This window comes from Aphelocoma coerulescens, chromosome 1 (assembly GCF_041296385.1).
Source record: "Aphelocoma coerulescens isolate FSJ_1873_10779 chromosome 1, UR_Acoe_1.0, whole genome shotgun sequence".
Lineage (NCBI taxonomy): Eukaryota > Metazoa > Chordata > Aves > Passeriformes > Corvidae > Aphelocoma > Aphelocoma coerulescens.
In genome coordinates, this window is record NC_091013.1 from 73544454 (window position 1) to 73561432 (window position 16979).

Genomic DNA, 16979 nt, shown 5'->3' on the forward strand with positions numbered 1-16979 from the left:
CAGAGCATATGGTTTGCACCTTATTAATCAATGGAGAAAAAGCACCTGTCATCTGAGGTTCGTTTCACAGTATGAGGGCTGACAAATAATAAATAATAATAATGTGTTCATGCTGAGGGCTCTAATCCCACCATTTATTCTCCACTAGCAGACACCTTCTTCCTTTCACTTTTCTGCTGGCACATTTTTATTTGAAAAACAACAGGGGAGCTACTTGAGATGCTTTTTAAACTCTTTTTCCTCTTATCTTGCATGTGTTTGAAATATAATATACATTCTGTATTTTTTTCCAAGCTACATGTTTGTTGACTGTTAAGTGGAGTTGCAGTCTTTTAAAATCAACTTAAGAAAAAGAAATAGGAATAGTTGGTTAAGAATTTGATGCTCTGGCATTTGACTCTGTTTTCTACATGCAAATACCAGTAAGTTGGTATCTGGGACTAAAAAGATAGGACCATTTGTCAGGAATTCCTCTTGGGTCCTTAAGAAAACACAGGCATAATTTATCAGAAGAGAAATTAATTACTTCTGTAAGCATCAGTCAAACTGTTCAAGATTTTAGGCAGCTTTCCCTTTCCCAGGTTACATAGAAGACGGTTGCTGGAGAAGTCAAAGGTGAGTTAGCATTCCCTGTTTAACTGGTAAATGTGAACTGTGACTTCACAGCAAGTCTTGAAAACTGTGCAGAACCAAATGTTTCACCTGAGATAGAATTTGGCTGGTCAAGTGATACCTCAATGTTGATTTTCATTATGTCAGAGAGAGTTTTGTTATCTGAGAAGCAGCATTTCCTAAAACAGATTAAAAGGAAAAAAACCAACAAAAAGTCCCTCACATCTCCCCAGTCCCCTAAAAGTTTTAGTGGATTTGAATCTGGAAATTTTTCTCCAAAGGCAAAAAAAAAAGGATGTATTTTATACTTTGGACTGTACTAAACCGTAATACCACTGCAGTATGAACTAGTGAAATGCTGCACCAGGTGAGGGTTCTGATGGGCTGCCAGTGAGAACTGCCCTCTTGCTGGTTGGCCTAAAGAAATACCAGGACAGACAATTTGGGTGTATCAGAGGAGAGTGCAAAGAGTAGAAGGCCTCCAAATTAAATCCCTGAAGTGACAAAAACTGTAAGCAGTCCTTCCATGAGGAGATCTTCTGGAATAAAAAGAGTCCTCTGGACTCTTTCTAGTCCTGGTCTTGGAAGCTGTTGCCCCTGAGAATGCTGTTGAGCTTGCACAATGTTGCTGTCTGTGTTCGAGGCACACCCATTGAGATGGCTGCTGTAGTCCAGCATTGCACAGACCAGGACAGCCATTGCAGTGAACGGAAAAAGAGTGCGTTAAATTAGAGACCTAATGGAAGACTAGATTCTGATCTACTAATAGAATATCAAAGCTTTAAGAAAACCCAACAGGATGCTTTTAAAATTCAGTGGATTGCCTGATAATATCTGGTACTAGTGAAACCTTAGAGTTGATGAGAACGTGAATCTCCTCTTAACAAATGAGCCTCGCTGACAGATATTCAAAAGTGCCCCTTTCCTCCATTCATAGAAAGTCTCCGAGTACAAAGGTTCTTCCTTCTTTGAGGGTGAGTGGGTTGTGCCCAGAAAGCCCCAAAGATACGTGTTCCTTCCTTGGGCTGCTGCAGGACAGCTGAACAATGAGGGCCTTGTTCCCAACGCAGGCTCATAGGTGTGGTTTTAAAACTGGAGTTGGGGGAAAGTTCAAACTTCTGGAAAGTTCCCTAGTAACTGACAGATGGAAACTTTCATTGGTTTTGGATGGGGTCTAGAAACAGTGGAAATGTAGAGCTGCTTAGGGAGTGCGGATGGGACTCAAGCATTCGCAGCATTTTGATTCCGCAAGGCACAGTCAGATGCTTAAACAGCTTGAAGTTCAATTTTAATTTTAAAGTGAATGGAAAAACATAATCTGAACTCATTTTGCTGTGTAGAGATCTACAGGAAAGGTCTTAAAGGAACTGCCAAATGTTGAGCTTCAGCTGGGAAGCTTGGGGGTGACAGCCTTTCCCATGGTGTACACACAAAACCCTCATTGCTGGTGGTTTGGGATGGATGAAGGACATGAAGACGTAACGATACCCCTGGTATTCTTAATCACAGATCATCTTAGCCTGAAATTTCTTGCTGTATTAAGGTGTTTTCTACTGGTGTGAGAGTGGTGAACAGTTTTTTTTGACTGAATTTTTCATTGGCATTGTGGAGTGGTTGGGCTGCTTAGCTGTCCACTGGCCTGTGCTAGCACTGGGAATAAGCAGGTCATGGGAAGATGACATCCGGGGCTGACTTGTGTGGTCAGTGCTGGATTTGCAGTAGTTATGGCAGTTGAAGACTCCACTACGCTGGATGATCTTATGGATAAGTAAATACAGCAAAGCCATCTCAATGCAAATCAGGTAATGGGACATGGGCTTCAGTCTTCTAGGGCTTAAGCTTGCGGTCTTCGACCAAATTGACTTATCCATGGAGAATTTAACCAAAAAGTTAACAGGATGCTGGCTGTTCACATGGAACAAACCCACTGGAGGTGTTTGTTTAAGTGTGAATCTACCCTTTCTAAAATGAAAGCCTGTTTTGTACATCGTATTTCCTTTGCAATGATCCAGTATGGACATAATTTTTTCCAAAAGACTGTTTGCACTTTATGAATGTATTCTGTGAATCATCAGCTAGAGGCCGGAAAAACAAACCTGTGCCCCTGTAGCAGGATGTATATTGGCATGGAATCGCTCAGGGAAAATAAAATGGGATGCTGGGAGGATTGGTCATGTAATCAAATCAAAGTTCCTGCTGTCCTGCAATCACTCCATGAGGGAGATGTGACTGGAGCAATGTGACTGTATTTCTATTTGAATCCCCTCCATTACTGGCAATGATTTCCTGTTGTGCTTGTGACTCAGGGCATCAAAAAATCTCCTGTCCTTTACTATAGATTTCCATTCAGAATTTTCTTTGGGGCCACATCTGCAAGTGTGTCTGCTGTTTCACCGTGTTGGCCCATTAGCTTTTTGTGACTGTTCTACCAGCATTGTAGTGTTCTGCAGATGCTATCAGAAATGTCACTTGCCTGTCCACAGTACTTCAGAAGAAATCAGACACGTGGTTATTTTCATCTGAGTTGTTTCTAGGGAGACCACAGGATTGTGCTAGCTAGCAGGATTAACAAAATAGAGACATCCAGAATGTGTGTTTGCTCTGTGCAAAATATGAGTGACTGGCAGAGAAAATAGAGAGTTTCACAGTGTCATTTGTCAGATGCCACTTGGAAACTTGTTAAAAAAAAAAATCCTGAGGGGAGTTAAGAGGAAGATGTGAGAAAAATCCAGTTGTGGGCTAGACATTCCCACCTTTCTCCAGAGAAACTGCTGCTATCAAGAAGACTACAGAGGAGACGAGCCAAAATGCAAATCTCTACTTCTCTGTTAAGTCTTTAAGGAAGCTTTGCCACTATGGGAGTACTAAAGGAGTGTGTTCAAATCAGTCTGTAGCTTATTAGGTTAACTCAGAGGGTATTGGTGACTGTGTACACTGACCTGGCTGGGGAGGGGAGCAGAGGGACAGAGCTGGCAGCAGACACCCTTTCTGTGCCCCATGGGCAATGTAGTGTGCAGCTCTAAGCGTCAGAAGCTCAGCACAGAAATCAAGATGGTTGCAGTCTCGATGACATAACTTCCGTGATACCTAAACTGTTCCTAAAAGTGGTCTGTGCTCTTGAGCTCAACTCAGTGACCGATTTCTTTTTTCTTCCTTTGCTTTTTCAGATGGGTATGCATTTTCTCAAGAAGAACACGGCGTTGTTTCCCAGTCACAAGTTGTTCGATCCTATGATACAACCAAAAGGAGAACAGAAATAGAATAAATTATTCCTTACTTGATGGGTGGTGGGAATAATGGGATTTGGATCAATGCATCCACTGTTAACACATTCTTGACTAGGTTTGGTGGCAGCAGCCGAAACACCAGAGAACTCATTTCTGTGGCCTTAGCCAACAAGTTTCTGTATTATCCCTGCAAACCTTGAGTACATATTGTGGGGGGAAATCATTGTTTGACTTCAGTTGCAAAGCTCTGCCTAAAGTTTTGTTTATGTTGTTATGAAGCATTTGACTGTGCTATGTGAGGTGTGAAATTAAAAACAATGTTTTACCACTATTTAAGACATCGGTATAAGGTTGTTCTGGGGGAAAAGTAGAAAATTAATGTTCTATGAGAACTCAGCCTTTGCTTAATTGGAGTGAGGTGCTGAGATTTCCTGTTTTGTTACACACAGACCAAGTGCACATGACTGCATGCAGACTTTACTCCTTGTATTCACTGTTTACTAATTTGGCTGAAATTCTGAACAGACCATTTGGCATAAAATTTTTGATTGCAACACAGTTTGTAGCTAAAAATGCTTATTTGCCTTCTTATGATAGAATAACACAAGATGGCAATCAGTTACTTAGAATATTTCTTGCCCTCTTACAGGATTTATTAGGGTTCTATCTTAGCTTTCTGAAACCCACCTAATAGCTTACTCACAAAGCCAGGATGTGGAAGTCAGAGCTTGGCAGGGCAGCTGTCTTGAGTGCATGGCATTGTACACAAAGATGAACTCAACTAGGTGCCTCCTCATAAAGCTTCATGATGTATTTGGATGTGCACTTCAGATGTAGCCTGGGACTTCCCTCCATGACCCCATGCCCAGTTTAATAGTAGAACAAAACAGTGAGAATTTTAATTTAAAGGTACCGTCTTGTCAGATATGTTGATAAGATGTGCATCTGCATGGGAGGCTGATAGTGTAACCCTCGAGAAGCCTTCCCCTGGCCAGGTAAGAGAGGTTTGCAAAGGAGGGCAGGAAGGAATTACACACGTGCATGCACACACATGGACACACACAGAGCTGGCCTTTGTGAAATGAAGACCTGCTGTTTGTTTGTTCAGCCAAACCAGTCCCTCTTCTAGATCTGATCCATCAACAGGCTTCCTGAAACACTCAGACCTATGAGCCCTGGAAGGAATGCTGGCTCCATGGCCTTGCTGTGCCACTGGGACAGGCGTGCTGCTGCATAGATTGGAATTCTAAAGAAAAAAAAAAAAAAAAAAGGCAAAAACTGGGGCATAAGTTAAAGCTGAAAGAGCTCTTAGAAAGCTTATGCTGTCCTCCAGACAAGTTCTGTTAATTTTAGTCGCCAAACCACGCTTCTGAATAGTATAAAGTAAATACTGCTGTGTTTAAGCCAGGCTTTGTGGTTAATGTATATACTACATCTGTGTATTTAAAAAGCTGGCGTTGTTTTTTGCCCTATTGACCATCATCCAGAATTTTTTATTGATTTAAATATATCCGAAAGCAATTTGAATATGAATGTTTATGTTTAGCAAAGGAAAGGAAAGCTTCAGCCTGGCCTACTGGTTTAATTTTCCTTGAGGGTTGCGGGTAAATGCCAGCGCTCAAGTGCTGTAATTCAATTTCCAGTGCCACCTCAGAGGCTCGGAGTCCCCTTCCATTTTAGAAGAGACAAATTTTGCTCCTGCAGCATCAGTCAGGGTTGGTCTTGGATTAGGCTGATGGCACAGAGGGAAAAGTCATCACCTTCTTTCTGCAGTGCTAATGAGACAATTATGCAATAAGGAAAACATGCAAATAATTTTGCCATAGGCCATAGGCAAAGTGTGGATGTACGTATTTTCTGGGAGATGAATTTTGGTTAAAGGCACAAGTACTAGTGCAGAGAATAAATAAGGGGGAAGTAAACCTGATCCCAGGAGCTTTTAAATCTTAATACTGGTATAACCTGTTAAACACTTCCTTTTATTTAGAAACCAAATCTATTTAGGAAATGTGTGGTGTAAGCCTCTCCTCAGAACTGCTAATTGTTTCTTCCTTTTGTAAAAACACAAGGAAAATTAACTTCCCACCAAGGCAAAATGAGATCAGCTTAGTCTTTGTACTCTAAGCTACACACCAAACATTGGCATGTAAACAATTTGGGGGCTTTTCATGAGGCTGCAGGAAAAAACTTTTAAAGCCTTTGGATAATGAAGAAGGGCAAGTAAATGTGTTAAGCAGAGAATAGAAGGAGTTTTTTCTGGACTCCTGGAGCTTTTTCTGTTCTTAACTTAGTGCAAAAAAATTTTACAGAACATAATGAAAGATGCTGGGGAGGAGCAGCTGTCATCTGATGTGATTTATTTTATTAGTGCAGACTATGGGCTGTATCGTTTTGACCTCCCTGTAAATTGAGGTCAGTGTGTGTCACAAACAAAAACTCTCCCTAGAGTGAATGGTGGCTTAGACTGAGGTACGTGTGTTGGTTGTCAGCTCAATGGGAATTGCACATGGGATTTGTCACAGGGCTATACAGTATGTGACACTGGGGCTAGTGGGTCAGACTTTATCATCACTGTATGGCCTTAATCTCTAGCTGAGTTAATTCTGTAGAACCCACCCAGGTCAAGACCTGGCATTCTTCCTGTTCTTTGGAGTCATTACGGGAATTAATGTATTGTTATATGCTGTAGACTGGATGTTGGAGTTGCTTGTCTTGATGAGCAATGATGAGGTGTGTTCAAGTGCTGTGTTAGCAGAAGGAGAATGACAGCTGCTCTGCATCAACAGAATTCCTTGTTCATTAGGGCAAATGCATGGAGCAGTAACAGCAGCCTTTGAAAGTGCTGTGTGAAAATGTTATCAACTAGACAGGGTATCGGAGCAGAAGGAATGGGGGATTTCTGCCTGACTGTCCAGACTTAACTACCAAGGTTTGATCAGAAGAGGGTTTGCTGAGCAGCTCTCTGCACTGACCAAAGGGAGAGGGGTTTGGATATTCAGATGGAAGTGGTGATTTTCCTGAATTAGATTTGGCTCTGGTTGCTACTTTTTATAACAGCATAATCGCAGCTTGCATAGAAGCTGCTGTTCCTTTAATGATTGCCTAGTAGCAATTTAAAGCAGGCGAGGGGGAGCCTGAGCTGCTCTGAGCACTGCTGAGAAGGCTGTTGACATTTTCTTTTCCTTGACAGGGCTTCAGGTCTTGCTTTAGGGAGCTAGAATGGGAAGTCAGTAATAACTTGTCAAGGAGAAATGGCAAATAACCAATAAAAGTATCTGGGTCAAACTAAGCTGCTAATGTATCTAAAAATGTGTGTAGAGTTAACATGAACTATATGGGCTGTAAATTAAGATAACAGTCAAGCCTCGCTAATCTGCAGTTCACTAGACTGCACACCCCTTAGTGCATGCCAAAACTGTGCAGTCTCTTCCCCTGCCTCAGCCAGCAGCTCATAGCAGATGCTGCAGGGAAGTCTTCTGTTACCAAGATTACATTATTTTTACAGCATGTACTGGAGTGTGTTTGCTGGGACAGACTCGAAATAATAAAGTCATAAATAAAGCAGAGAAAGCTTTATTTATGTGAATATGTGAAATGTGGGGACATGGTCAGAGGCCACATAGGGTGCAGCTTGGCCCTCTATTGACAACCCAAGAGGACAAGAGGTGCACAGTCCTTTCACTATCCCTGTCCAGCAGGCTGTTTGTCCTTTTGGGCTAACTCACTAAATCTTCTGTTTTTACATTACCTCCAGTCATCACTGAAGACTAATAATACTCTATTTACATTCTCCCTTGAATAAATAATGGTTTTATAAATAATGACTTAATTTAATCTTTAAATGCTCTGAGGAGTGTACTTCTCACAGCTCAGGTTTGAAGAAGCAGAGCAGGCCTTGAGTGGGTGCTCAGCTCTGAGAAGCACCTTGGGTTTGTCAGATTCCTCATTAGTGTTAAGCATGAGGATATTTTACCTTAATTTTGAATCATCACACAGTATCAATGCCTTAAACTTCAATCAGGTTGCAGGAGTGCTCTTTGTGTCCTGTTGAGTCTAACAAGAAATGGTGTTGGTATGAAATCCCTGAGGGGCTGAAGAGGAAAATTTGGCTGTGTCTGTGCTATACCCAGTGTATCTGGGTAGCAGTTTGCTTCTAAAATGGGGCACTGACCATGCATGTTCCTCAGCCTCCAGACAGTTGGACCCCTTCTGTCTTGTCAGGAAGGATTCTTGTACTCACCTCTTCCCAGTATCCTGCAGACACCCAAGAGAGCCTTGGATCTGTCAGGATCTGTGACTGGAGCTGTGTGTCCGGACAAGGCCACAGGATAGGTCAGTACAATAGGTGACGACAAAATAAATCCATATGGGTACCTTTTCCATATGTAGCAGTAAGATTAATGGAGGCTTTGAGCTTTGTTGGCAAATGAAAACCAGAAAGTGCCCTGCACTGCTTGGCCACACAAGTGAATCCCAAAGGTGATCACTTCTTGATGACCTGCAGGAAACCTAGACAGCCTGACTGAGTTTGTCTGGCCAGGAATGTGCTCTTGGATGGGCTGTCTGAAGAGGTGAAGGGACTGGGAAACAAAATAGATTGGCCAAGACCACTGCTACTGTTAGAGGTTAGTGAGGGGAGGGATTCCTCAGGCATCCCTGATGAGCTGTGATAAAGCTGATTTCTTTGGTTCCTTCCTGTGGCTCTGGGAAGGGAGGAGAGCTCACTTGAGAATTTGTGAAGCACTGTTACCTCCTGAAGCTGAGTTTCTCTGGTACCAAGCTGAATCCTGGGCTTGGAGAAGGGGAATGAGTCCCTGCCAGAAGTGCCCCCTGCTTAGTGTACTTTGGCTCTAGCAAGTTGTTCCGTGGTTATGAAGATTGCTAAATTGTTTACTGGCTCCTGTTTGCCTCATGGACCCACCAGAACTAAGTACTGGTATTATTTCAGTTCTGACTGACAGTCCATCATGGAGAGTTAGTGGGACTTCTGCTTAGGTGTTGCTCCTGGGCAGGTTCCTGTCCCTCAGGTCAGTGCAAGGGGCTTGTTAATCTGGGGACTTGGATCTCTTTGTTATAGTGTCTGAAGCCCAGGAGTTGTTTCCTTTGGATTCATGGCCTGCTTGTTTGTGGTATGGACAGAAGGTAAAGTAGCTGAGTACTGGTGTTTATCCAAAGCTTTCCTTTCTGTATGAAGAAGGTGAGACGAGTTCTCCTGAAGTCTGCCACAAGGAGTTCATTCTCCCTTAGCATCTAAAGAGAAACAGAAGTTGGTAAATGACAAATTCTGTGTGGGCAGTCCCAGCTCTGGGCAGTCACTCAGAAGTCTAACGATGAAGAAAAGTGTTAATATATTGCCAAACTGTCACTGTGCATAGCTGGAAGGTCAGCACCCTTGTAATTATGGAGCAATGAAGCCAAGGTAAAAAGCCAACATTAACAGAAAGACATGATTGTTTTAGATTCTAACTACCTTACTGGGTGGTTTTCCTGCGAAGATGTTCCAGATGTTGTCTTGGCATAAATTAATCAATTTCAAAACATCTGCAGGGTTTCTTAGAAAACATGGAGTTTACCAGACAGTGCATATGCTTTCCTCTGCCTTTCTGGTTGATATGTTGATTCAGGAAGGGAATGAGGGTACTTGCTGTTCTTACTGTCAAGATTTCATAGACTGGAAAGTTGCTCAAAGTTGTTGCTCAAATCTTTTTTTTTTTTTTTAAAAAAAAAACGGGCTCCAGTTATAAAGCAATGAGGCAGCCAAGCCCTCTGGGACTGTGTACATGTGTGTGCTGGAAGAGTTGTCTGATTTGAAAACCTCCCCCTGTCCCTCCTCCTGCCCCCAAAGTGCAACCCATTGCAGTGGGAGGTCAAATATTCAGCGTCTTGAGTGACAGAATCTTTAACAGCATCTTTTTCATCAGCGAGCCAAGCCACTTGTCTGTCATATCTGTCCTCAAATTGCTTAAATATTGTTTCAGATGGGGACATTTCAATCTGGATATGCAGAGAGGAGTGATGCTGTGGGGGGATGTTTAATTGGCTCCCAGCAGAGCAGCAGTGGTGTATGGGTTTTTTCCTCTAGAAGTGTTACCATTTTCAGGTCCTATTAATGTCCTCTGGTAGTTTAAATACAGCATCACATTACAGTGGAGTTTGTTTCCCTCCCAGACTGAATACAAATGAAGGTCATTTACTTGTATTTTTAGAAGGTTCAGAAAACTTAGACAATTTGTAGCTTTGAACAGCATTGTTGACTGTTGTATGTCTGCACAAAAATATTTCCAATAAACCTTTTATTAAAGCAATCCAATGGACCGAGGCTTGTTTGTTTTATCCCCCCACAAGCTTTGCAGCAAGAGTTCAGTGTTAAATACATTTGAGATTTACTCTGCAAAGCTGTTGAATGGATTATTTTTATTTTTTCATGGCCTTTTGGGTGTGTTTTAAGGGCCTGCTTGTTAGAACAAGGCTTGAGGTCCTTTAATAGGTCTCAAATCAGGCCACAAATGCAAGGCTAGTATGGCAAAATAGGAACGGTACTGATGAGCTGACAGCAGGTACTGGTATTTGAATAGTGTCTCCAGGGGGAAAACTATCTTTTTATATAAGCTAGATGGAGAGAGATTCTCCTACAAATGATACACTTGATTTCACCAGGGCTTCACCAAAATGGAGCTTGGAAATCTTTTGTCCCAATTAAGTCACGTAGACACAGCAGGGGGAAATTAAGCCCTAAAAAACCTCCCTTGCCTCATTACTTGCAGCTAAATTTGCAAGAGGCTTTTTTAACACTGGGCCTTCAAGCTCTTGAGTCTGAGGGGGAGGCATGGTCTGATGGTGCAGCGAGATGTGAGGTGAGGCAAGACCATGGACAATGCTTTCCTCCTGAGCACAGGGACAGGCTCTCTCCTGCTTCTGCCTGCTCAGGAACATCACAGCTCTCTGCTGATGGTGCCCCGCTGACATTGCCAAGATTGCTCATGTTGCCAGAGCTGGAGAAGTAACTCTGGAACTCCCTGGACTCAAGCAAGAGTGGCAGCAGGAAGCACCACACGAATGCTCTCGTGTCCCCAGCTGCTTCCATACGCGCCGGGGGACGCTTGCTATGATCCTCTCTGCTACAATCTATTCTTCCTGGTGCTCGACCTGCTTGGAACACTGGAGAGCCTCAGCAGCTCAGCTGGGTGAGCCTCAGCTGTAGGACCTCGGGGCACAGCCAACTCAAGGCACAGCATCCTCCCTCCTGAACAAAGCCATCATGCATGCACTGAATCAGGAATGGGACTCAAGTTATGGCTGAAGTTAAATTTGCAGAAAAGGTTGCCCTTAGTTGATTTTTGGTGACCATGGGAAACATGCACTGTAAGATGCCTATAGAAAATGGAAGGGTATGAGCTTTAACAAAGAGATTCCTTTGTCCAAATATTAATAGATGCTGGAATTAAACAGATTTTATCAGGAAAAAAATGCATATTTATATATAGTTTGGCTAAAAATTTTTCCCCCTTGGGGTGCTATAACTTGAGGAATAGGTTTTTTCCTAATAGATTGCTGACAGAACCAGTTTTTAAAGCATAGAGAGACTTTTTTACAACAAATTATTTCTGGATTTTTTTCAAATTATGGAACAAAAAGAAGGTGTAATCCAAATCTCCCTTCTTCCCTTTAAAAGTCATTGCTTGAGCACATTTCAAAACATTTTTATCCCAAAAGCCAGACCAGTATCTGCTTTTCCTTTGCAGGGAAATAAGAAGAGAGTGATGAACTTGTGTATCCCTGTTTTGCTGCAGTAAATGCCTGCTCCTTCCTTAGGCCTCCATAGCTGCAGCCTGGCCTGCAAGTGTGCAGCAGGAGCTGTGCTGTATGTAAAAGCTTCTCACACATCTGGGCAATCAATTATGCCAAAATAAAATTGATGGTAAACCTAAATAAGCCTTATTCAGTTGGTGGTGGGAGAGTTGGATGCTCAGCCAACTGCTTCCTGCACTGTCGTCTCTTGTACAGCACACTAAAAGGAAAATGATTCTCAGAATTGTTGAACATAATGGATTGCTGCTTAAACCCCTTATTAGATACATTAGTTGACTAATCACCTCAGAGACTTTTCCTCTAACAGTCTGACAGGCAAGGCTGTGAGAGAGCCTAGTGCTCATGTCCCAGAGCCAAATATTTGCCGGAGCAGCTGCTAAGTCTGTTGATGGCAGTCTTCAGTGCCTCCTACCAGAACAAAGAAGAATCAAAGTCCCTAACCTGTAGATTAATGCTTAAGTCTGAAAGGGGAGCATTAAAAAATAAAAGTGTAACTGAGAAAGGTCCAGCTGAGGAATGTTAAGCAAGAAGATTTCAGAAACATAATCCCTTTTAGTGAATGCTGCTGTGGCAGTACACGGTCACCAGCCCTCCCTCCAGCACAGCCCTGTGCCTCTTTGAGTACCCTCAGCATTGGGGGTGCAGCAAGTCCTCAGGAACTTGGAAGGAGCAGTGAGTTTCCTCCTCAGCAGAAATACAGGACTGCAGAAACAAGGCTTTGAAAATCAGTGAAAGACACTGCTGGTTTTTGGCTGTCCATGCTGAGCAAGGAGCTCTAGGGCAGTTGGGGAGTGGGCTTGTCCCAGGCAAGGGAATTGTGAACAGTGCTGGTGAGCCCTTGCTGCAGTGGCCATGCCCAGCCAGGATGTTCACCGTGAGGAAGCTTGATGGGAGGGAGCTCATGTTGCATTTTTCTTGACACGACTCTCTAAGGACAGTGGGGTGATGGTCAAGGAGGTGGTCCTGGTTCCCCTCTGTATTTCCCTTGCTATTTGGTGCTGCTTGTGAGGGTGTCATGTCAGAGTGGTGGGGGCACTGAGCTTCCTGGGTCACACAAAGCAGCCCTCAAGTGAAGAAGCTTCAAGATTTCAGGGTAGATTGGCATTTAAATCCTGCAGTGTAGAGTCTGGGAGCCTCAGCTCTCACAGCCAGCTTGTCTGATGGCTCAGCTGGCACTGACCTACAGCCTCATCAAAAATGTTCAGCACAGCTGTCACAGTAAAACAAGACTGCTTTGTTGGTCCTGTGGAGCTGCTGGTACTTGTTGGGATCCAGTATGGGCAGCAGGAGCACCCCCCAGTCCCTCAAGAGAAAAAGACTGGAAGAAAGGGACTGTGGGCTGGGTTTGTACATTGTGCTGGTTTTGTAACTGTGCTGGTCCATCTCACTCCTTCCTTTCTCCACACTGTGGAAGGAACTGCCTGCAAGCTCACTAATACAGGCCTCAGTCCATAGAAAACCACAGTGTGATCCTAGTGCCAGTTCATTTGGGTGTGCCACGTATCAGAGGTTGAGCTGCCTACCGCTCTCGTACCTGTTAACTAAATCCTGTGGAATGACTGTATGTATTTGCCCATCCACAGTGAAGGTGGCACCTCAGCTTTTAAACTGAGAGCCTGATTGCACAGTAGATCTACAGCAGTTGCTTTTGATTTGCAGGAATGTAAATTGAGAATCATTTTTTCCCCCATGATACGACATTGACAATCATGCATAGACTGTCTGTGTTATGTCAATAGGATTCTGTCTCTCAAGAGCAAATATTGAGGGAATTAGCAGCTGCATAAGCCAATATTTACCATTTGGGTACTAAATCATAGCAGAGACTGCACAACACGCTGACATCCTCATTTTGTCCTGCAACAGGTCAGACCTGTCTCAGTGCCAGCGTCTGCAGCACCATCAAGTTCTGGGAAGTTTGTGGCCCTGCTGAGCTGGGCTCTGCACCCAGCAGCAGCAAACACTCTGCCAGGTTGTCCCTGTCAGCTTTCAAAGCTCTTTCTAAACCTGATGGAAGGAAACCTGACTACCCCATCCCTGGAAAAGTTCAAGGCCAGGCTGGATGGGACACTGAGCAGCCTGGGCTAGTGGGAGGTGTCCCTCCTGCAGGGGGTTAGAACTAGATGATCTTTAAGGTCCTGTCCAATCCAGCCAATTGTTTTATGATCCTGTGGAGCTGCTCAGTATCTTGGAAGGGAGATAGAGAAGTAGTTTTATTTTATTGCTGCATTATTACTGTTTTCTGACATGATGCTCACTTGCTCCAATTTAATAGCACTGATGGGATCCAAGGTAGTGCCTTCCTGCTTTTTTGTTTTCAAATTAACCTAGAGAGGCAAACTAGGATGGGCCGTGGCCTGAACTGGTTCAGCATTAAACACGAGGAAGGCTTGATGGAAAGGAACTTATCTGTTGAATTAAACATTTTTCAGCTTGATGTGTCACTGCTTGCCTTGATTTTGCTGGACGTTTTCTGAAGGATTGATAACAGCTAATAAGGGACTATTTACTTGAAAGTAAAGGATTATCCCATTTAGGAGAAAGATGTTATTGCTATTCTTTCTTGAATGTTTGAAATACATTTTTGCTATTATAAGCCTAAAAGGTGTCTGCAACAGCCTGTGATGGCAGACAAGATTTCAAGGTTTCAGGTGAGTTTTCTTTTATATTTCCTGATGTGTTATGGCCAATGCAAATGGAAGGCAATGTGTGTCCTTGGCAAGCTGGATGTGCCCACTGGGTCTTGCCCAGCGCAGAAAGTGACTGCTTTGAGTTTTTACCTGTGTGGGTTCATCTCATCAGAAATAACCACCGAAATTGATTAATTTTTTAAAAAAAGTCAACTAACTTTCTTTTGACAAAGACAGCAGCCAGTACAATGCTGGAGGCGCTTGCAATCTGAGAGCTGTGACTCATGTTACACTCCAAAGAGGTTTGTCTCCCCTCTTCTAATGAAAATCAGGGAGTAAGAGGATACTCGGCCTCTGGCACACCTCGCAACTTTTCAGCCATGCCTAGCGGAGTGTTTGCTGCCTTGCTCTCGGTGTTTGGAAGATGGAACCTTTGATGTTAAGTGGGAAGGTATTTTCCAAATGAAGCTGTGCCTCTGTTCATGAACCAGATGCCCCAGATGTTCCCATCCAGCACAGCTGCCCCCAGAAGAGGTCTGGCTCAGCAGGGACAAGCAGGAGATGGAAATGACACGAGGGCCAGGGAAAGCATTGTCAACAAGCCAGCATGGAGAAGATGGAGAAGGTGAGACTCGCAGGGTCACAAGCCAGGTGAAAAAGGCCTGGGGTCAGGTCAGTGTGCTGAGATTTTCCAGGTGTAAAGGACAAATTAAGTGAAGCAATTAGGACAGCATTTCTGTGGGCAAATCACAAAACCAGTAAGCGTTGGAACAGGAAAGGGGATCTCTGCAGGAGGGGGAGAAAATCCATCCCTGTGCCAGGGCTGTAGTGGCTTCCTGGGAAGCTGTGTCCAGGACTGGGTCTCCCCCAGGAGATGGGGACACTGGCACACCCCAAGGTGCTGAGACATCACCTGTACCAACCTCACCTCCAGGGCTTGCTACACAGGCCAGCACTATACAGTGTTTAGTGCAGAGCAGCCACACCATAGTGTTGGCTCACCTGAGGCCTTCTCACTGAAGCCCACACTGGTATTTGGCACATGGTCCAGCATGATGGGCATATCCCCATTACTGAGGCACAGGAGGCTGTTACAGCACCAGTGACTGGTGTTATCTGACCATTCAGGCTGCACAGGAATACTGTCACAAGGATAAATGCTCTGCTATGGGGCAGGGGACACTGTGGGCCTCCAGGGTGGCATGGGCCTCATGGAACTGGCTCCACTCAGTGTAGATGGGGAAGGGGAGAAAGGATGGCACAGGCTTATGTGATTTGTTCAGTCCATTTGCAAGTGATTCTGGGCAAGAAAACGTTGTAAACCCCACTGAGGACAGAGAAATATTTTTTAAAAAGAGACCTACAGAGAAGCAGGAAATATGAGGAGGAAACAATAAACATATGGGGAATAATATTTAGTAATAACTTCAGTGGGAGGAAAAGAGTGGAAAAGCAGAAAATCTGGAGGGAGAAGAAGAGGTCCAGCAAGACCAAAAGTGAGCAAGCAGCAAATGAAATATTTTGCAAGGGCGATGCTGAGGTTAATGTGCTGAGCTGAGACCTGCTCCCTGGCTCATTCCCCTGTGGGCATCATGTGGGCCACATGTGAGCACTGGCCCCAAAGTGCACCAACCTCCACTGTCCCCTAATGACCATGACACAGCTGGTAGCAGCTGTACAGGGGCACATCAACCCCTGCTGAGGGGCTGTGTCCCCTGATGGGCCCAGCTCAAAGGTTAAGACATTTCAGAGTGTTTCTTCACGTGTGTGCTGGGAGGGGGCCCTGTCACTGTCCATGGTGTCCTGCTGTTCCCTGCATGCCTTAGTGGTTCGGGCACGGGGTTGCCCCCAGCCACCTCAGGGCACCACTGCGCCCACAGGTCCCCTTGTGAAGACACCACCAGCATGGTGTTGTGTGCCATGGGGAAACCAGCACCAGCCCAGCCTGTGTGGGGTTTGCTGGCTTCTCCCTACCCTCACCACTGCTTGCTGTGCACACCACCTCCAGCACGGCACAAAAAGAAAACAACTGCCAAGGGCAAAGGAACTCCACAAATAAAAACACGAGAAAAAGTTTTAACACAAATTGTTGGCCACTCCTGCTGCGTAGTACTCATCACCTCAGCACATCTGCTCCGAGCCATGGCTGACCTCCTCCTTCCCTGCCAGCTTTCTGCTTCCAGCCATGCTACCTCACCTCCCCCTAACACCAGGAAGCTGTGGCATTTTGGAATGTGCTACGTACAGCCTGACTAAGGCTATGTTTTTCCCAGGCTGTTCTTTTCTACTTATTTGAGTCATAAGCATGCGGATACAACAATCACCCAATTTCCTACCCGTGCCCTTTGGGTCCCCCAGGCACCCACCTGCCCACACTGCCAGCATCACCAGCAGCAAAAGGGAGCAAACACCAGGAAAGCAGAGTGGCCTTGTCCCAGACTGAGCTGTGCCCACTGACACAATGGGGCCTTGGTTTTGGTCTCACTTACAAGGATGGAGTTTGCTCTAGCAAGAAGGGTCCTCATGCAGAGGAGAGTGGGAACAGCACAGCCACTTAGTGAGGGTTATACACTTCAAATGCTCAGCTGGTAACTGCAAATCCAACTGAAACCAAAATCCTCAGAAAATGCTATTTGCTGCAGAACATTTGGCACTCTTTGAAAGGAGGGACCTTGATGAGCCCATTCGCTCCGGCCCATCC

The 16979-nt window shown here is 44.5% G+C and overlaps 1 protein-coding gene across 7 annotated transcripts in view; it reads left to right on the forward strand.

Moving 5' to 3' along the window:
* The window catches only part of ATP8A2 (ATPase phospholipid transporting 8A2), a 320016-nt gene extending 309872 nt beyond the window's left edge, over nt 1–10144 (forward strand). For all 7 annotated transcript variants that reach the window (XM_069013203.1, XM_069013240.1, XM_069013228.1 and 4 more), the window contains one exon: nt 3780–10144. In XM_069013203.1, coding sequence (XP_068869304.1) covers nt 3780–3877 — 98 coding nt within the window. In that variant the 3' untranslated portion in view covers nt 3878–10144. The remainder of the gene's footprint in view (nt 1–3779) is intronic.
* The last annotated feature ends 6835 nt before the right edge of the window (nt 10145–16979 follow it).